Source organism: Empidonax traillii, unplaced genomic scaffold (genome assembly GCF_003031625.1).
Source record: "Empidonax traillii isolate 1590-97213 ecotype Southwest subspecies unplaced genomic scaffold, ASM303162v1 scaffold385:size1130455, whole genome shotgun sequence".
NCBI lineage: Eukaryota > Metazoa > Chordata > Aves > Passeriformes > Tyrannidae > Empidonax > Empidonax traillii.
In genome coordinates, this window is record NW_020955578.1 from 516270 (window position 1) to 537847 (window position 21578).

At 37.9% G+C, this 21578-nt stretch overlaps 1 protein-coding gene across 2 annotated transcripts in view; it reads left to right on the top strand.

Annotated features, from left to right (window-relative positions):
- The first annotated feature begins 10243 nt into the window (after positions 1–10243).
- The window catches only part of RAB3IP (RAB3A interacting protein), a 36241-nt gene continuing 24906 nt past the window's right edge, over positions 10244–21578 (top strand). For both annotated transcript variants that reach the window (XM_027893240.1, XM_027893241.1), the window contains exons 1-3: positions 10244–10319; positions 18368–18643; positions 18852–19113. In XM_027893240.1, the coding sequence (XP_027749041.1) occupies positions 18393–18643; positions 18852–19113 (513 nt within the window). In that variant the 5' untranslated portion in view covers positions 10244–10319; positions 18368–18392. The remainder of the gene's footprint in view (positions 10320–18367; positions 18644–18851; positions 19114–21578) is intronic.

Below are 21578 nucleotides of genomic sequence, written 5' to 3' on the forward strand. Positions count from 1 at the left end.
CACAGATAAGCATACTTGAATGGTGTAAAGCCCTTTCTAACAGTGGCTGCTGTGTGATTTACTGCACCCTCTTACTTGGCTGGGCACATCCTTTCCCGGATAATGATGTTCCCATAGATAATCTAGGTCCACCTGAATGTGGAAGGAGAGAGATTAACAGTTTGTAACTGCTATAGCAGAGTTCCCAGTTAATAACCTTACTACCTTTTCTAGCTGATTTTTGTATCTGTGTTAGCATGAGTCAGTGGGGACTTTTACTGTAAATTTTAAAGTAGTCTTAAGTTTTGATGCAGCTCTTCAGTTTAGCTTTGAACTGATATTTTGAATCCACAGCATTAACAACACTTTGTTGGCAGCCTCCAAGAGCTCATTTATTACAGAATGAGCGTGAAAGTTTTTTTGGTCCATAAAGGACTAGTTACAGAGTTCTGCAAAAATCCATTTTTTTAAAAATATTAGAAGCTCCTTTCTGCTTTAGAGACAGAGGATAAAGACAGGGACTTGTGAGAAAGGAAACAGTAGTGAAAGCTTTTCCCAGTCTCTGTCACAAGTCTCAGCTAGAGCTAAGGACTGAGAAACTGTTGGCTAATGATAGTCACACTCCTTTGGTTCTGGATGATGTTGACACGCACAATTGAAGTGATCCCCTAGCATTTTAATACACTACTTAGTGAAGATGCATATTCAAAAAAAGAGTGTCAGCTGATTAACTGTCTAATAGGCAGCTGATGTATACTACAAAATAGAGGAAATGAGATATATTTTTGAGAGGAAAACAAACAAAAATTTCTGTAAGAATCTGTCTTTTTATTGCCTATCCTGTGTGACTATGTCTACCATAAGGAGAAGGATAACTATGACCATTTATTTGATTTTTAAACATAACTGAGTCCACTGCAGCAAATGAAGTTTTATAGCAAATTCTTACAACCTCATAGTAATAAGCAAAGACCTGCAAACTGTTGCTGGAACTCCAGTACTTTTTATGTTGTAAACCACTAATTATTTCTGCCTTCATATACAAGAAATTATGTTGCAGATATTTGAGATCATTTAAAAGCTATATGCAATCTTACTATGAACAACAAATTCAAATGAAGATCTCTTCAAGCCATGATAAGTAAGTTATATTTTGTTAAGGTATTCACACCTTTGCTGTCACGTGTAGTTATCTCATCTTTAGCACGTGTCACATTGCAGATAGCACACAGAAATTTTGTTTGTATACAGTGTGTTCCCAAACAGTGTACCAAAAGAGGATGGATTTGCAAAATATGTAAAACAGTATTTCCCATTTGCAATGAATACCTTAATTTTGTTGCTGCTTCTCCTTTCTCTGACCTTGTTCTGATGGACATCCTTAGCAACATCCTTTGTTCTCCAAGTGAATAAGGTAGACAAGAATTTGAGAGGTTTCATCTATAAAAATAGTTTTCAGAAGTTCTTTTCTATATGCAGTTCTACTAATGTTCATTGATAATACTGTATTTTGCATTAATTTTCTCTTGATATACTTTGAACACATACAAATCGCACAGAGACAAAACCATTTTGGCACTGTGTAACTAGACAGGTTTCCACTACCACCATCCATGGATGTTTAACAAGACAGCTCAGTGCAACAGATAATAAAAATCCATAAAATAAAAGTTATTTAGTTTAATAATGCTTCCTGCTTCTCTTTCCTCTTGATTTTTGAACCTGTTTATACTGGAAGATTTCTGGAAGCAACACTAATTCATATGGTGTTCTAGTGAAGCTTCAAGCAAACACTTCAGTATCTGTAATAACAACACATAATGCCAATATCCAAAGAAATGCCACAATAACTAGGCTAAAATGTGGTCTGAACAACATGAAAGAATTTTCTTATTGAAATGAAGTGAATAATTAAAGTGCTGGGAAGAGAACAGTATTAAAGGAGCTGCTGTCAGATTTTCTCAAATGAGAATATATTGAGTTTTGCTACACTTTTCTACTTACTGTCACTTGCTGCTGTAATTCTTGTCTTAAATAAATCAGTAAATTAACATAAAATGTCCTCTGCCCATAGAATGAATGTGTAGAGAGCTGCTGTGCTATCTTACAGTCTCTTTCATGAGAGAAATTGCAATAATTAGAAGTTAATCTAGTGGGAGAGATACCACTGTACTTAGCATCACTCAATGTGGGTTATGGAAATACTCTTTAAAGGAGGCTCTTTTATCTCCCGCAGTCACATGGTATAATACTTAAGAGGATTACAAATAAATGCATCTGCAGGATAAAGCCTGCTGTCCCAACAGGCTTGTCCCAAAGATCAATTCTCTGAGTAGTGTAAAACTGTGATTGGAAACACTTAGTTTTGTAACTTTCCTGTCATGAAATAAACATCATTTGTTATGCGGTAGTGCTGAGTTTGGTATTAGAAATATTATTATTGTGACTGTTAGCAGCCTCAATGCTCCTTTTATTGCCAGAAGGCACAGACACATAAAAGCAACTAATGTCATGGCAGGGAACTTATCAGACAGAAGATGAGATCAACAAAGCATCCAGGAATGAAGTGTCCAGGAACTGGGCTCAAAAGCCAGTGCCTGGATTGACTGGGAGAGCTTTCTCTTGACTTAAGACCAACATCTCCAAAAGTGCTCGTTATGATGTTCATATGAAACGGTCTGGGTGGGTTATTTAATATATGCTAACAGCTTAAGTGAAAGCTAAATGGTAAAAAGGCAATCACAGAAGGAGAGGCGATTGATTTTGTGCTATGGACTGGCTTTTTTGAAGTCAGTGTCATTCTACTTTGCAAGATGATCAAGGTTTCAAAACTTCTTGCACAGTGTCAAGCATTGGATATTAGATAATTTACCTACATAAAAATGCAGTTGATTGCACAGCTATTTGCATAATCATACTTTTGTACATGCAGGATGCTGCAAAACTGTAATTTCTATTCTTTTTAATGAAGAAGTTATGTTAAAAAAATTGTTGTGGACTTTGAAGAATATTGATGGTTTACGGTCTGTGCATTATAATATATGCTAATGTGTCCTGCACTACTTAAGCAGATAAATTTGAGAAAGAAGGATCTTTTCTCCCACTGAAATGTTTATTTTATAAGAACACTAAAAGTTTTTATTTGTACTAGAGTGGATAATGCATCTTTGTACAACAAGCTTGTTTGTGCTCTCAGTCAAGGTTTTGGAGGTACCACTGGAAGCCTCATAAGTTCCTACTCTTTATGGCTTAAGGGGTCAGGTTTTCAGTGGGTGATGTTACATGTCTGAGAATAGCAAATGATAACTCTTGTTCTTTGCATGAAAATATAACAATAATAATAAAAAACTCAACAAAAAGAAATAATAAATAACAATGGACAATACACATAACAGTACAACCAAACCCTTGTGTTTCTCCCATTCAATAATTAATAAGGACTGCTTTTGCTTATTTTTTGAAGAAATTCTCTATTCAAATGTATTTTTACTTGTGTATGAAAACCCACCTGCAAGAACGATGATCCAGTTTGGGTACTACTTTAAGATAATAACACTATGAAGTAATGACTGATACAAAGCTGTGGTGCATTTTACCATGTACAACACTGTTAGAGGTCTGATTAAACCATGCTGCAACTCATAGGAGAAAGTATACTCTCCACTGCCCACACGCTAATTAAAGGGGGCCTCAGCCCAAAGTTTAGAGTCATATTACCGGCAAATGCAACTGGGACAGTAAGGATGGAGGATTTTCTTGAGTTGTCTCTTGGGCAAAGAGATTTATGGGAGTATCTGCTTGTACAAGAGAGAAAGGGAAAGATGAGATAGAAGAGATTCCAAGAATGAGATCATGGCTAAGAACAAACAGAAAAGCATTTGCAGGGAAAAGTGTTTAGAAAAGGCAAGTTCTTTTGAATTAGTTATTGTCTGGAAATAACTTGGAATGGTTGTTGTTGCTCTGTTTGTGAGAATAGGATTATTGGTATTTGTGCATAAAATAGGATTACACCAAGATAGCCGACCACCATGAATTTCTTTTTGTAAAGGGAACAACTCACGTGAGGTCTTTTCCTTATTTAGCTAGTTTTATTTCAGAGAACCATAATAATACTTCCTGCTATTAAAAATAGCAGTAATACACATGTGGAAAGGATAAAACCAAGGACTTTACTCCATGAGCCACGTGGTTTTGCCAGTCCTGTATTAAAGATAATTCTGGCTTTCCTCCCTTGCACACTTCAATGCTAAACATTTCCCTCAGACCTTCATTTGTTCTCTTCTCAGATGTTCATTAAGAGGGGAAAAAAAAAGACACTATAAAAAGAAAAAGTAGCATCCCAAAAAAGATTTTTTTCTATGGACAAGCCTGAGCATTTCTACCTGAATTGCAACAAACCCTCCCATTCTCTGCTTCCTGTAACTTTTCACTTAGAAAAAATGCTTAAATAGCATGTAAAGTCTCATTGCTCCCCCAGACACGAAGTTCAATCTGTGAGCCAAGAGCAGATGAAAAAAACCCTGTGCTCGCTGTGTTGCTGCTTGTACATGGCCCAGTATGTGGGCCAGAACACACACAATTGTTGTAGCTGGGGAGTTTGTCCTTCATTCTCCCCTGGGCAAATCCACACTTTGACTGTTTTAGTGAGGTGATGGAAAATGTTTCTGGATACGGTGAGTGTGGGAGAACATTTCCAGTCAAGGTAACACAGATGTATATGATAGTGGAGACTAGACTTATGGGAGGCCTATCACTTTTAAGGTCACTTTGGAACATGTAACAGTAATCCCTCTCTTTTGTGCCACTAGAACTGCTCTGGTTTCAATACTACTTCAGCATTTTTTACCATTTACACAACAGAGTAAAGGATTCATATTACTTTTCAGAAATTACTCTCTGCTGTGCTGAACTTGCAGAGCCTCGCCATCATGAGTGTGCCAAGCTGGAGAAAACAGAAGGAGATAAGGAGAAGAAAAAGCCATTCTAAACTGGAAGGCATTCCTGTGCCCAGTGGGGTGATGTCCATATCAACTAGGTAATGCTGGACAGAAGGTGAATAAACAGTATTTCTATCACATGGGGAAATGGTTGATACCTGTAAAAACTTTACCCCTCACAGAGCAGAACACAGCAATAACTGGCAGCTTTGTCTGAAGTTCGGTTTTGAATCTCTGCATCATTGAGCAAAAATAAACAAAAATCAGCCCACTAAAGCCCCTTCTTCCATTTTCATAGCTACTTTAGTCTGAAAGAATGAAGACCTTTCAAAATTTCATTATTTAAACTTGGTCATGTGACCACATGTTATGCAGAAGGAGGAAGAAGTTTTACGAATTTTGTTTAGAGACAGATAAGTTAAGGTACAGGGAGGGTATCCAGGTCCAAAGCAAACTTGTGAATAAAACATAGGATTCCTGAATTCTCACCCAATGTTTGCCATTGCTTTTATTTGCACTATCTAGTGGAGGTGTTTTTGTGTCTCATCAACTAAAAGAATTCTTGAGTTTTAACTGCAGTATGTCAGGTCTACAAAGTTTGTTTGGATTTTGGAGAGTTAATTTTCAAGTGAAAATGTATTTTGTAATCTTATTTTCTGATTTCTGAGTTCAGGTTTGGCATCTCTGTTGTCTTCCAGCTAGGGATGAACATGTTGTACTATTTATAACCACACTCTGGATCTGTCCCTGGCTTGCTTCTAAAGATAAATGAAACCACATGTCAGTCCTTACATAAGTTGGTAAGGCCATTTCAGTTTTTAAGTTTCTTCTACTTAGTATCGCTACATTTATAAGCACCTTCAAAAAACGTATGGGCATTATTTATTTCATATTCAACAGCAGAATCTATCTAGTTGGGTAGCTTTTTCCAGAATCAGTTTCATGGTCAAAGAGGACAATTGTAAATGAATATGCTTTAAAAGGAAATTTCTTACTAATCCTTGTCATTTATTAGTTAATGATACTTTATTAATTTGTATCTTCCCTGATGAGGCTGTGCTCTGTGTATTCATACAAGTGTGTTGTTTTGTTTTTTTTTTTTTTTTTTTAAATCAGTAAAGAACGTGACATTCTCTTTATATTGTGTCAACGAGTTCTGCAGGCTGTCTATAGATATATGCTGTGTATAAATGGAATTTATTTCACAAGTTTATATTTTTTGGTATTCAAGCCTTGACTTTCAGTTAATGAATACAGGGCTTTAATTTTAGACATCATTTTAAGTTCTTATTTCTGACACTTATTTGATGCATTGACAACAGAGGTGATAACACTGATAACAGAGGTGAAGACTGTGAAGTGGTTTGAGGATTTGATGCTGTAATAGATTTGTTGCATGATTCGAGCATATCATTTGAAGACAAATAGGAAAGAATCAACGTATCTACAGATGGAGTTTGGTAAGGCTTTTGAAATTCCCTCCTATGACATCTCATAAGAAAGGGAGGAATACACTGTCCGGCATAAACTGCTACAAAGACTTGGTTTTAGATGGCCAATTGTTAAAGAAGAGCACCTCAGCTCAGAGGTTCCTTCTGGTTCTGATAACGTGCAATATTTTGACTAATGACTTGGCTTAAGGAATAGAGAGTGCACTTTTCAAATCTGCAAGATGTGAAGGGCCGTAAACATTTTTTTCAAGAACAAGATTAGCATTCAGTAAGAATCAATGGACGTAGAAGAAAGCTCACAAGTGAAGTCACAAGCTGGAAAAGGACTGGTTAAGCAGCATTCTGCTGCCTTAAGAGAAAAAGCAAGGGATCTTTGCTGCAATGTATAAGCAGCTGTGTGATACCCTAAAGCCAATGCTGGAGTGTTGTGTCCAGAATTGTGCACTGTTCTGATGCAGACCCACAGAGAGAATAATAAAAACAACGGGAGGTCTGAAGAACATCATCTATGAGGAAAGACTAAAATAACTGTGTTTATTTTTTGAGAAAATGGAGGGGATGCTATCAAATACCCTAAAGATGATTGCCTCACGTATCCACTGAGATAAGCTCATTACCTCTTTTTCTACACTACAGCAAAGGAGATTAGGTTAGACTTTGAAAAATAACTCCAAGGCTAGTTCAGCCCTGGAATGCACTGTTAGAGAGGCTATGCTGTCTTCCATTGGAAGTTTTAAGAAGGAGCTTCAGGAACAGTTAATACCCATCCCGCTTGTTTTCTTTTATTTCGGGGTTTTTTTAGTGGGTAGATTTGAAGAAAAACACAGACCTCACTGTGAAACACCTTTGTCTTTTGCATTTTTTCCTCCCTGAAACGGGTTTCTTTGGTCCAGTGGACTGTAACTATTAGGAAAGGAAACTGCCCCATTTGAAGATACAGTCCCTCAGACAGATGGTTCAAATGCAACAGAAGACATGGACAGACAGAGATGCAGTTCAGGGGAACTCTGTGCAGTGCAAGAACTGTTTCCAGTGATGTTTGTCATGTCTTGCACCAGTATGACTGGAGAGAAGCTACAGAAGTGAGATTGTCAGTTATAAGTATGTAGATTGCTGCGGCCAAGTCTGTGCCAAGATACCTATTCAGCAGTCTAGCTAGCTGGAGAATTTCTGACTTGGGGCAGTTAACCACACTAAGGAGTTCAAAATAAACAGATGAACTGATTTAACAAACTGAGTGAATGGATTTGACAGGAGCAGAAAATACTAGCATTCACTAGAAATAACTCAGTTTCAGCAAAGTCCATCCTCCAGATTTTGTACACTGGGCAGTTTTGTCGAATGGTCCTGTCCCATTACGTCTACTTAATTGGAGCTGGCACCCATGGCATATGTTATTCCACCAAAGCTGCAAACTGTATTTCACTTTCCACTGACAACAGTGACTTTGCTCATTTAGAGCAATAGTGATGTGTGGTTTTATTTCTGCAAAGGACTTCCAGTTTTCCTGCTTGCCAGAGACCCAAGGGCACAAAAAGGTCTCAGTTGCTAGGATCAGCCTCATCTGGGGGCAGATCAACCTCCCTTAGTGGGCAAGGACTCCAGGGCTACATTTAAGCTCACACCCAGGCCACCAGGATCTGCCTGTACTTTGTCTTGCGTGAGCCTGTCTTAGTTGATCCCTCCTCCTTGGATGAGCCTCAGACCTACATTACAGGTGTAGGTCTACACATCTACAAATCTGACTTGATTTGACATGTTACTTTCTGTGATGGTCACTAGGTATATGCCGAAGCTTGTTGCTATTGCCTCCCTAGCCCTCCTCTTGATGGTGCCCTCACTAGTGGGGGTTACCCTTGCCTCAGGTAACTCCAGGCCTCTCAGTTTATAATGTCTGGAGGAGTAACCCTGCCCTGACAACGATGTGCAAGGGCTGGATAAAAATAGAGTATAAAATACCTTTTTCTTCTCCCTCCCCCCCCAAATGCTACTTCTCTTATTTATGACTCCAAATTTAATTTAATTTATTTACATTTTTAATTTTAACCATGTAAATTATGCTTTCTTGGTTTGTTGCTGACTGACTTTTTAGAGTTATTACACAGAGCAAAATAAAGGAGTACTTGACAAAATAAATCTGTTGGTGATTTATTTTAGCACAGTCAAATGTCTTTGGAACTGTATTGCTTTTATTTCTTGAAATGCAAGATGTCTGATCTGGTTAAGACAGCAGATTGTCATGCCAAGCACAGTCATTGTACAGGATTAAGAACTATAGGATTACAGATACTAATTATAGACTCTTGTTGGTTTACTATGTCTTAATAGGTTGTTTTCAACTTCTGATTCCACTTGTCATGTCCCTTTTGCAATCATGTTTTTAATGAACTTTGATGCACCTAATTTGTCAAACCTGTATTCCGATCGCATTGCCTGGCTTCTATTGCGTGTCAATATTAGCAAATTAAATAATTTAAAAGTTCAAGCTCCTGCAACCGAACATCACCTCTCTATGAGGCTTTTCACAACAAACTTCCAATTATAACTGCTATATGAATATTCTGCTTCTTGCACTGCTTGGTTTCTCGTTTTTCAGATAGCTTCCAGAAAAGCTATAAATGATTATTTTCTGTAGCCAGTTTTTCTGCCTGAGCCCCCTTGTAGTCAGTGTAGATTTACATACTGAAAAGTAATTTAGAAGATAATACTATTTATAGGTATTGTGTTTATGAGGAATGGCATTGGTACATTTGCCTTTTGACATCTTCTTTGTCATATTATTTTGCTTTCAATGAACTTCTTGTTTGATGGGGAATGGGCCACAGAGAGCATTATTCATCTGCAGCTATGTCCTGCAGGACTGGCCAAACAGGATTCTTTCACGTTCAGTGGAAAGCTGTCAAGATAATTAAAGTTTCAATTATTGACTGGAATGTGGCCTCGATTCCTTAACTGATGAATGGGATAAGATCTTATTTACATTAGTTTTTTGCTAAAGTCCCTCACGATGCAGCACAGGGTTCAGTTCAGCTGCACTAGCAGCAAGGAATGCATGTTGTCCAGCTAATACTGCTGTTACTTGAAGCATATTTCTTGGCACTGTAATCAGACCAGTGGTAAAATGGAGTCTTATTTATAGCAGCTTTATAACATTTTGCCTATTACCTTTAAAGACATAGGACACACAAAACAGTACAGACCGAGACTTCAAAAGGAAAAATGTGAAGGCTGCACATTAACCTCTGAAAAGCTGGAAAATTGCACTAAGTACCATGCTTGTGTCAGAGTGGCAGTAATGATGGCTTAAGGCAAGCCAAGATGTGAGGTTGTAGTAATAGCTCTTTATCAGACAAACTATTAGAACTCGAAAAGCACCTCTTTTTAGCAGGTGAGTCTTTTTTTAGCTCTATATGGCCTGATTCCAGAAATTTTGTGTGTAGAGTTTAGTCTCAGAACCTGATCTGGAGCAATGCATGCCCTATGAATGAAAATTGCTGGATAATCATCCGGCATGTCTTTCATTTTCTCATTTTTAATTGTGCAATCCCGTGCCTCTGTTACGCACGCCATTAAACACAGAATTATTAACTTCCTTGTGTTGCCTTCACGGCTACAAAACACTCGGACTTTTAACAGCGCTGTCCTCGCCCGCCCTTGAACAGAAGAGATGTTCCAACCCCCCCCTTCCCGGGGATGAGCGGATGTCCCGCCGTATCCAGAAGGATTCTCCCCGCCCGACCCGCTCCCCTCATCGAGCTCCCCCCCCGCTCTCCCCCGGCCGCCAGGGGGCGGTGTCGGGGGGCGCACACCTGCCCCCAACCCCCCCCCCCCCGCCCCGCTGCGGGCGGTGCGCGCGCGGTGCGCAGACGTGGCCCCGCCCCGCGGGTCGGCTGAGGGGACGCGGCGCGGCAGCCGCTTCTCTCCGCTTCTTTCCTTTCCCGGGGCTTGGCAGGTACGTGCGGCGGGGGCTGCGTGGCCGCCCCACCGGCAAGAGGGACCGGCTGCCTGGGGCGCGTCTCCCCGCTAGCGCCGCCGCACCTGCCGGGCCGCGCTGGCGGCAGCCGTGCCCGCGCGGGCGGAGCCGGCGCCGCCGGGGAGCGCTGCCCCTTGCCGGGGCGCCGTGAGCGGGCTCTGGCGGGCTTTGGGGGCTGTGGGTCCCCGCCTGGGACAAGGCGTGGGGACAGGGGGCGGCTCGGGCCGTGCCGCCGTGTCCGTCTGCGGCGGGAGAGCTCTCCCGGCTTCGTCGACGTTTGCGTGGGCGCCGAAGGAGCAGCCTAGGGCAGGGATGCGCTTGGCTCCGAGTCCAGCCACGGCCCAAGGCAGAGCTGGGCAGAAGTAGCTCCCGGGGATCGCCCCGGGAAGTGCCGGGCGCACCTGCGGCGGGAGAGCCGGCGGCGGACAAAGGGCCGTCGCACGCCCGAGGCCGGCGCGTCGGAGCTGCCGCTCTCCTGCCCCGGCACTGCGGGCACGGGGGCCAGGAGGGACTGGAATGAGGAGAGGAGGGGTGCGAGGAGAGGCTGAGCTGGGGCTGAAGGCTGCGCCTCCGCTCCCAGTGCTCTCGGCCGGCGGCGCGGTTCAGGTGCGAGCGCCGAGAGAGGCAGAGCGGGGAGGGAAGGGCCGGGCAGGGCCCCTCGGGGGCTTCGCAGATTTCGCCCCCCTCGAGAGGTGCCAGAGCAACGTGGGTAGAGACCGGAGGGCGTTCTGCGGTGTGTGGCTCGCTTGTAGCGCTTCTGGTTGCTTTATAGTCTGTCGAGCAATATTGAGGGTCGTACCTGGTCGCCCATAAGTGGTTTTGTAAGCGCAGGTAGTTAAGCAGCAGATCCCAGTTAGCCTTAATTTCTAATGTAGCTACTTTAGAGAGTAAGGCTCAGAAAGTAAATTCTCGTTACAAGCTGATTTCAAGTGATGAGCTGTGTGGAAATTCGTGCCCCCGAAGTGCTGATGCTCCGCTAATTTCCCGAGAGTCGCAGGACTTTGGAAGCAGGAGAACACCGAGTGACCAAAGCCTTAATGATGCCCTCGGCGTTCGTCTTGCTGACAGAAAGCAACAGTATATTCATCAGTTTGAGAGTGTTGACTGTTTTGTTTGCAGATAGCATATTAGGTTTTATGTTGCTTGTTTTTTTCGCCGTGTTCATTTGTAAACATGTTCTTAGTCTCAAAAACAGTGATCTAGACAGATAAAATAATTAATCTTCCACAGACTTCCTGTAACTGTGAAATTATCAGCTTCTCTTTTGAAGCAGATGTAAGGTTGTTCAGACTAGAACATGTATTGGCAGCTACCATCTGTTCAAATATTTTTATTCTTCATTATAGGACAAAACCTGAAATAATATTGCTTTAACATTTTTATTGTTGTTTTTATTATAGATCTATTTAGTGAGTTCTGGGAAGGGTTAAAGTTAGGCCTTCTGTATTTGTGTCTTGGAAGTCATTCATCTGTTGTGCTTGGTTAATGTTACCTAGTGACCAAAGAAGGATAAATAATTTACTATTCTCATTATGCTTTTAATAAATAACAAATGGGAGTGCACCTCACAGCTGTGACTGGAATATCTACGTTGTTACAATATATTTTAAAAGGGGAATTTTTTCTGTAGAAGAGTCAAAATAAGACTTTTGATTAGACTTGCAGCTTTTTTCATAGCTTTTATTGACTTGATTTAAAAATTCACATAAAATACCAATGAGCTCATTGCTCGGTATTCCTCTTAGGTTTATGGATTTTCCCAGAAAAGAAACATGTACTTTGGATTCTTATTTTTAAGACCCTTTTTACTGTGGCACTTAAAATATGGTCTTACTGTAACTTGACTGTTAAGATTTGTATTAGAGATTTTATTGCTTTTAATAATATGCTAACCATTTTTTCATGAATTAAGAAAATATTTCTTAAATTGCATTTGCAGATACAACATCATGAAAATCATCATAATTTTTACTTAAGTTCAGTTACTGAATGTTTTCAGTGTTAAAACAAAAAGCAGTCTTTAGGTCCAAGTCTTGGCAAGAATGACACTACAGTCTCTGTGATCAGGCTTAAACCTGAGATGAGATTGTGAAGTTGTTTCCAAGATAAGGCTCTGCCTTAAAAAGGACAGTGTCTGCAAAGAGAATCATATTTTCAGTTTAATTAACTTGGTGTAGAAAGTCTTTGTGAACAGAACAGCATTCTCTGAGTGTTAGCTTATAGTAAAAGTTTGCAGCATGCTACTTTGCAAAGCACTGACTCTTCTTTGTAGTAAGAGGTGTACTATCAACTAGACTCTAAACCATGTTTATTTATAAGTTTCACAAGCGCTTCATAAATGTAGGTTGTTGAATCTTGTGTACTGCTTGTTTCTGTAAGACAGACACTTGTTGCCTGCACCTGTATTTTTCTAGTTGAAGATAAATCTATAATGAAGTTTTTAAGATATTTTTAATCATCAGTTCATCAAATCAAAAATCCCTTTAACTTCATAAAATCTTGCTATTGAGTGGACTATGTTTTTTTTGGTTTTTTTTTTTTTTTTTTTTTTTTTTTTTTTTTTTTTTTTTTTTTTTTTTTTTTTTTTTTTTTTTTTTTTTTTTTTTTTTTTTTTTTTTTTTTTTTTTTTTTTTTTTTTTTTTTTTTTTTTTTTTTTTTTTTTTTTTTTTTTTTTTTTTTTTTTTTTTTTTTTTTTTAACAGTGTGAAATAGTGTTTTGAATGCCTAGGATGAGAGTAAAGAGTAGGAGAAAGACCCACATCATAGCATTATACGACAACACTGGAGGAAATGCTGTAGAAAAATATTCTCACATTGAACCAAGTGTAGTTTTGCTAGCTGTTAAATTCTGTATATTTGCCTAACTTAAAATTTACCTTCTATTTACCATCTTGCCTAATTTATCAGGTTGGTAAATAGGTGGTGTAATATCACTTTTAAATAAAAGTAGAATATATAAAGACTGGATGGCACTAGGGGTTCAGTGTTTTCTTTTCTCTCATATCTTACCAGTTCAGAAAAAAAAGTATTGTGTATTTTGGCTCCTGAAGCAGAAAATTCTATCATAATTGCAAAATTGTAAGGGTGGGAATTACATTTTGCAAACCTCGAGGGAATTCCTATGCCAAATCCTGAATTGTGTTAATGCAATCAATTGACATCAGTAATGGTGTTTAAACTTGCTTTAATTCTGTGGCTGAGCTTAATTATAAAGCAGTTTAGGAAAAAAAAGTATCTAACAAACTTCTTTGTCCTGTACCTGCATCTGATGAGTATTTGATGATACTGGATAGATGTAATTGAATTGGTTTTGAACTTGAAATTAATGCCCATATATGCCTTATAACAATTTTAATTTTAAACTGCCTGTTTGCATCTGATAGGTATGAAGTAACTGTACTTAACTGAACTGCTTCTTTGAAAGGTAGTCATTAGTCCACTGCTGTAATTCCCTACTGAGTTCTTTAGAGCTTATAAAACATATGACATTACAGAGTCTGTAATGCCAAATATTTCAAAATATTTTTTTCTAAACCCACTGAGAAGAGTGCAGACCCAGTGGTGGGCTAATGCCAGTCTGTTTGAGAAACTGCTACAAAAAAAAATCCACTTTCCTGACCCTTCCCAAATTAACTGAAGCAGACATAGGAGTCTAACAAATGAAGTCTTTGGGACTGTTACTTTTTGAAAGGCCTGCTGCATGGAGATTAAAGCACTGTAGCTAATACGCACCTTTCTTGATAAATGCCTGCTACAATTTACTCTTCATCAAAATGTTTAGAAACATTAACTTTTTCCGTATGGGATTTTTTTTTCACTTCAGCAGGTAGCCATTCTGTTGTGATGGTACAGTCTGCCATCAAAACTAAAGATGAGATTTCTGATGCTTGAAATGTTTGGTGTTGGCGTTGCTTTTAAATAGACTGTAACTGTTACGAGATTGTTCAGAGTTGTCGTCTTCAAGATGTCTCGTATTTAAAAGCAATCTGTGAAAGACGAACTCCTGAGTTTGTAGTAAGTGGTTTTCAACAATTTTAAGCATTTTGTTTTCAGTGCTGTTGAAAATGTTTATGGTTCTTGATTCCTGTTAGGAGCTATAGGAAGTGTTAAGCTGACTGTTGATAAATTGATTTCTGTGTAGTATGTTTTAGTTTACTATTAGATAAAATAACAGATTTGAGCATAGTTTCTTCATGAAGTTACCTGGTTAGTCAGCAGTGGAGGTAATAAAAAGCTACATTTTGACAACTTCCACCAAATTTGCATTATTTCCAGATGAAAGAATAAGGAATTTAATTTATTTTGTTGTTTCATCCTGATTTATTACAGTATTTGGTTTTTTTTATGTGATCCAAATTATAATATCAACAAAAATAATCATGTGTTTGGTAGGCACTAATTCAATTCCAAGCTTTCACCTCATATTAATGTGACAGAAAAAGTATTAAGAAAATTCATTATTTTATTTAATAAGTGGTCTGCTCTGAAACATCAGAATATCAGCTTTTGTTCACAGTAGCACAGAACTACTACTAAAGAGTGCTGTGTCAACATTGTGGTTTCTTCTTACACACTGTCAGCTTGGCTCCCAGTAAAGCTTTCCACTTACATTCACTTCATGTTCCTTCACAGCAAGGCTGTTCATCGCTGCCTTAGTCAAAAATACGAATCCCCACCCCACAGAGTCTTAAGGAAACCTCTAATCTTTAATGACACTGAAATTTAATGTGCTTTTTCTCCCCTTCTTTGGCTTACCATAACTTTGAAGAATTCTTTTCCCAAAAGAGAGCTTTTATTTTTAGAACCACTTGACTTTTTGCATGTATGTTTGGTTTCATTAAGGTGTAATGTGTCTTCAGCTGGTGCCTTGGTAACAGCCTAATGGTGTTGGTGAGCCTTGACACAGAGATATCTGATATGGGCTCCTTTGTCTTGTCTGGGTGGTGTACACGGCTTCTGCCTGCTCACTGCCTAGTGAGAAGCAATGCTAGGAAAGAAGAAATTTGTGAGTGGAAAGTGTTTTACATAGACGGTTTGCTTATGAGGGACTTTGTTTTCAGCTCTTCCAGGAGTAACTTTTATAGCTTTTTTACGTACTATATCAGACAGAGCTTGTTTTTTTGATAGCTGTGAAGTTATGTGTGGATTTAATTACTTATAAATCTCTTGCCTGTTTAGGGTGAGATAGATCTTTAATGTATAAGCAGAACGATAGTCTTGTGAATAAAATTCCATAATCTCTTTGGTTTGGGCTTTTTTTTTTTTTTTTCCCCGTGTTAAAACTGCTGCAGGATATTTTGCTTATTGTAAGTTGATGTGATGGTCTAGAGGGACCATTAGAAATGCATTTGAAAATAAGCAGGCTTCCAAATGTTTTTTCTTTGTGTGAACCAGCTTGACCTCCCACGCTTCATAATTTAGCTGAATTTGTGTCTGTTATCACAAATATATGGAATGGTGCATCTTTTAGCCTGTTGCTTACTCAATGTACTTAAAGTATTTGCTCCAAACAGATAACCTTAAGTTTTGTACAGAAATAGTAAAATACATTAAAAACCAACAAATAAGCTTTTCCTGAGCCTTTTTTTTTTTTTTTTAACTTGGACAAAGGCTAAGTAGTATTTTCTAAGAAAAAGTTTTTGAAAAAAGAACTTTTATAGCAAAGTTCAGCCCAACAGGGTATGCAACTGAAAACAATCAGTGGTGCTAGTGATGTGAAATTCTGTGGTACCTCTATTGAATATCAAGGGAGATCGTGAGTTTTCAGGGCAGCTAGGAATGTGTCTTTCAAACTTGAAATAGAAACTAGTCAACAGAGTGGAATATGTGGCAGAAGAGATGTTCCTGTTTTGCTCTCAACCGGGTCTCAATCTTTACTTCTGTTGTGTGGATTTGGGTGCACTTTTCCAGGTGCTGTAGATTTAGAAAAGGCAAGGCATCCATCCAGGCATCCTTTCCACATCCCTGTTCAGAAGCTTCTGTCTTTTGTTAATGTGAGGACTGAAATCCAAAGAATCAGGAATTGGAAGTGATATTTTGATGTTATTGCTGGTGTAGTGGTGTTTGGGTACAACTTAACTGATGGTCAAAAAAGAGCAAGGTGGTAGAAACATAGAAAGGGAATATCTTTGTGTAGATGTGAACCTGACTTGGAGACCTGCAAGATGGATAGTTTTCAACTGCGATGATGAACTATAAAGAGCTGTTTCTGTAATTTTTATTTTTTCAAGATGACAGTATTTTAGCTTATTAAATGTAAAATAATGGCATGTAATAGTTGTACTATTCTTGAAATTTAACTTTGAAAAAGTCCTGTAGCTCTGGCAGTCCATTTTAATTTATTGACTCAACATGATGTAGAGCATGTAATTATAATGCTTCTAATAGTTAAGAAGAACTATAATGAAAACAAACAGCAATATTTGCCGAAGTTACTTAAAAGTAAGCTTTTCATCTCTGTGTTACGGTAGAAAAGCTCCAAAGCGCAAAACTGTGACAATGTTTTTATGTGTAAATCATGTTTTTACAGCCGGTCCTGGTAGTTCAAAATAAAACAAATCTCTGCATAAAATTTTCTGCAGAAAACAAACCTGACCTAAAATGTCCCTGTTTATTCATGTAAGGTCCTTTTTGTCCCTTAAGTCTAGGCAGTTTCCTAGAGGGGTCCTGATGTTTGTTTGTTTTTATTTTCCTGAGAGGAATTAACAGAAAAATTAATAACATATTCTTGCTATCTGAACAATTGAATTTCTTCCGCATATGCCTGCCAGTGTGGTAAAATTACTTGTTTAGCACTGGTAAATACACACCACAGTCCTTGAGATTCAGAACAGTTTTGAATGGTGTTCTTTGAGCTTAAGATGACCAGAAAGTATTAATGTAACTAAAACACTACTTTGTTTGTAATTTGGGGTTTCCATTCTTGGTGTTTTCTGTGTGTTCTATGAAGTAGCTCATGAACTAAATGTACACGTAAGTTGATGTTATAGTCTCTTCATGGTTATGACCATCATCTTTCTAGATCTTCTCCCTGCCTTGTGTTTTCAATTGTAAGATCCAAACAACTTTACCTGTAAAATGCAATGTATTATTTTGTTTTGATGCACAGTTCTTTTTTTGCATGTTCAGTACCTTTTTGAAACCTGCATTTTCTCTCTTCTGTATTTCAGTAACATGGAAAATGTTTTGGGTTTTTTTTTTTTGCAGTGAACAAGCACTGCTTCACAAATTTCTCTATACTACTTCCAACTTAAGTTTTGAATTATGCAAAGACTTTTGTAATCTCTGATAAACTGCTGGAAAATAGGGCTTGTAATATCCATGTGCTGTAGTTGTTTTCCGTTGATCTTAAGAAAAGCATATATAATTAAAAAATAAATTGAAAGATATTGTCAGTTAAATTGCCAATTCATAGTACTTTTTTGCCTATAATATATTTTTGAGATGATACTTATTCATATTTGTCATGATCACTTGATTGTGATGTATTAAATATACATCATCATACTTCACGAGAAGTCTTATTGGCGAAGTCTGTCATTTCAGTGAACTGTTACAAGATCAGATGAGTAATTTAACCAAAACTACTATGGACTGTAATTTATTTAAAGGTTCACTGATTCCTGTCCTAGATTATTTGCTTCACTGAGATTAAAAATGGAAGCTTAAGGTTTAAACTTTTTTTTTCTTCACTGATTCCCAAGTCTCCCCCACTTTCATGAATGAAATATATTTGGTTTGATATAAAGCAGCTCTAGGCTGTATTAAAGATTACTTTGTTTTATGATGTAGAAAGTGTTCTTGATTTTATCATCCCATTTAGATGCAGTCTGCTTTTAGTGCAGTATGTGGAAAAAAAAAACATTTTTGCTGTTTGAAGTTCGTACTTAGCAAGAATAGTCCACAGTTTCCATTCTATCATGAAGTATTCTGAACATATTTGAGTGTTTTTTTTTAAAATTCAAATAGCTGTCAGATATAATTAAGTATTTCCTGTTTACATTCTGATAATGTGATTCTTTCATTCAGGGTTTCATATGATGAGGCTTTTATTATGGCCAGTGACCCCTTGGAAGGCTTTCATGAAGTGAACCTCGCTTCGCCTACTACACCAGATCTTCTTGGAGTAAATGAGCCAGGGACTCAGGAACAAACTACCTCACCCAGCGTCATCTACCGACCACATCCTTCTGTTGTGTCCTCCACGCCAATCCAACCCAATGCATTAAGTGTTTCTGACCTCCCCACACAACCCGTTTATTCATCTCCCAGACAACTGAATTGTGGAGAAGTATCAGGTGTCAGGTAAATTCCGTGTCTCTTTTTATTTAAATTGCTGATGTTTGTTGCATATAAGCTGTTTGCTTTACTAAAGATAAAATGCTAAGATTACTTACAATTATGTAATATTAAATTGTGCCCGTAATTATACATTCAACACCATTATTGCCATTTCTAAAATATTTATTCTTAATGTATTAAATAAATATAAAATATATTGCTCTCTTTACAGCATCAATGTTACCGACGCAGTACTTTGTTCTACCTCTGGACCCCAGAGCGGGTCATTCAATCACAATAATGCCAGGAAGGAGAGCAATAACGTAGAGAGAGAGTTTTTGCAGGGTGCTACAGTAGCAGATGTTGCTGAAGGAAACGAAGATATTTTTGGGTTGAGTACAGACAGTTTATCTCACTTACGGAGCCCATCAGTACTGGAAGTAAGAGAAAAGGGCTATGAACGATTGAAAGAAGAACTTGCGAAAGCTCAGAGGGTAAGGTTCGTTGTCTTTTCCTCCCGCTTTTTCTCTCTTCAAAGGGTTTCTAATATTGCAGAATGATAGGTGGGCCAGAAGGTGCACTTGGAGTCTACTCATTTCTTATAGATTTATTATGATGCAATTATTTATGTAAGTTTTCTTAGTGTGTACAGTGCTGATGACTTAGAATTATTCCTTGGTAATAATTGTTTTTCTAGTGCTACTGCTGTTACTTAACCATGGAAGCTTTTTCTGCAATATCATATTAAACACACTTTCTCTTTGAAATGTAGGCTGTTCCTTCATTCTGACATTTGAGAACAGGAGTAATTTTCTGTCATACTGTTGTTAGTGAATAATTATTCACTAACTGATTATATACCTTTTGAGTCTTCTTTCTCCTGAAGTATAAAAGTTAGCAGTTTAATGGAATTTATAAGTGCTTTAGAAACAGGGATGTTTCAGAGGGGAATACCTGCATAGGAAAGAAGCAATAAGGATGTCACTGATGTTCTTTAGAGTACTGTTACACCACACTTCAAATTGAATATGGATACCTCTGAAGACACTGTAGCTCAATTCATTAATATTTGTAAAGCGCTTTGTCTTGTTTGGATGGATGGTGCTATATAAATGCAAAGCCATTATTTATCACTTTAACATTCCTCTGTTCTTAAACTTTAAAGTAGATTTTGTGCTGTTTGTATCTGTGCTATTTGTATCTGTGCCCTTTTCTCCCTCTGAGTGATTCCATTCTTGCTTAGATTTTAGCTCATTTTATCTTGTGTTTGAACTTGTTTTCCTCTGTTACTTCATTTCGTTGGATGCAATCATCATTTCTGTCATAGTTGCATTTGCCCTTGTTAATGTGAATCTTAAATATGGGTTCTGACATCACTTCTTCTGTTGATTGTTTTATTGCTGAGTAGTGGCTTCCTTTGCTAATGTGAGTGTTGGTTAGCTTTTGACCACTGAAAGAAAACATTAACCTGAGCTAAGTTTGAGGACCTTGCATGTGAACGTATAATCCTAGCAGTTAAACTTGGAACCTTAGAAAGTAAGAACAAATTAATGTTTAAACTTTAGAAAAGCTCTTCTAGCTCCTTACAGTATATCAAATTACAGCTCACGTACTTGAAAACCACTTGGACCTGCTACTCTTACCTTGGAATTATCTGAAAATCCTATTCCAATGTATACCACTTTGTCTCTTAGAGATTGAAATGTTTCCTATTTCACTCTGAAATTTGCTGAGGCTATTCTGAAGGAAATGACCTGAAGGCTGCTAGGACATACTAACTGCATGTTAGGTATTTTCAGACTCTTTGGGTGGTCTTAACAAAAGCAATTCAGCACTAACTTGAGACTGTTGAAGTCCAAGTTCTTGCTAATTCTCAGCTCCTCATGTGATTCTTAACAGTGTTATACTGGATGGGTAACTTTTATATTTTGTCTGCTTGTCTTTCTAATCTTGCACTGTTTTAGAACTGCTCAATCACAGCAGGAGTCTATACAGACTGTACAACAATAAACCCTATTCCTTCTGTTACATCTTCTTTCTTCCCCCTCCTGTGTTAGGTCTAGTTTTTTTCTATCCCTAATTCATCTCTGGTTTCGTTCTTCCAAAAGTCACGGCTGTTCACATAGTACAGTGCCCCACCCTGTGATAGTCATGTGTCATGAAATCTTTAAACTTTTTTTTTGAAGTATATTCACTTTCATCGATGAGTACTCAGTTCAAAACCTATAGGGATGTAATTGATAGGTAGTGTCTCTGTGTAGCTGTCTTTTGCTTAATGGCTTTAAATTCTCTGTAATTCTCCATGCTGTTTATTAGAAGCAGAAAGAAAAATGAGAATTACAATTTGCACTTGAATTTTGTTGAGCTCATTAAGCCTGGAAACTTTGCAGGCTACAGATTTCCCAGGAGTAAGCCAAGTAAATGCAAATTTGCTATTTTGCAATTTTCATTTGTTCTCAATTTCGTACCCTAACTTTATGTGATTGTAATATACATCAAAGGTTGGTTTTAAATTGTTTCAGTTCTGATCAGAAAGGGAGCTAGAAAGGAAATGGAAAATGTGAAGATTTTTTTTCATGTCTCTTGTTGGAATTTTTTATCTATATTAGATAATGTATGTATGTATGGTGTGTAATTGTTGGACATTAAATATGGTTCCTGAATAAATTATTCAGGAATAGAATAAATATTCTATTTCTTTTCTGCTTTGTGCGTAGTTTGTATTTCGTAAGGCTACAGACTTTTAAAAATAAACAGCATTGCTAACAAAATTGTTAATTAAAAAAGTCTTTCAGAAATTTATTTCTTGGTGAGAGAGAACTATATTTTCTACTTCAGTCTAGATCAGTTGCAACATCAGATCATGTCATAAGATTGGGAGAAGGGTTGTGTCAGAGGTAAGAGCAGGGCATTGTTCTGTACTAGTGGAACATATAGTAGTTTACATAATTTTGCCTTT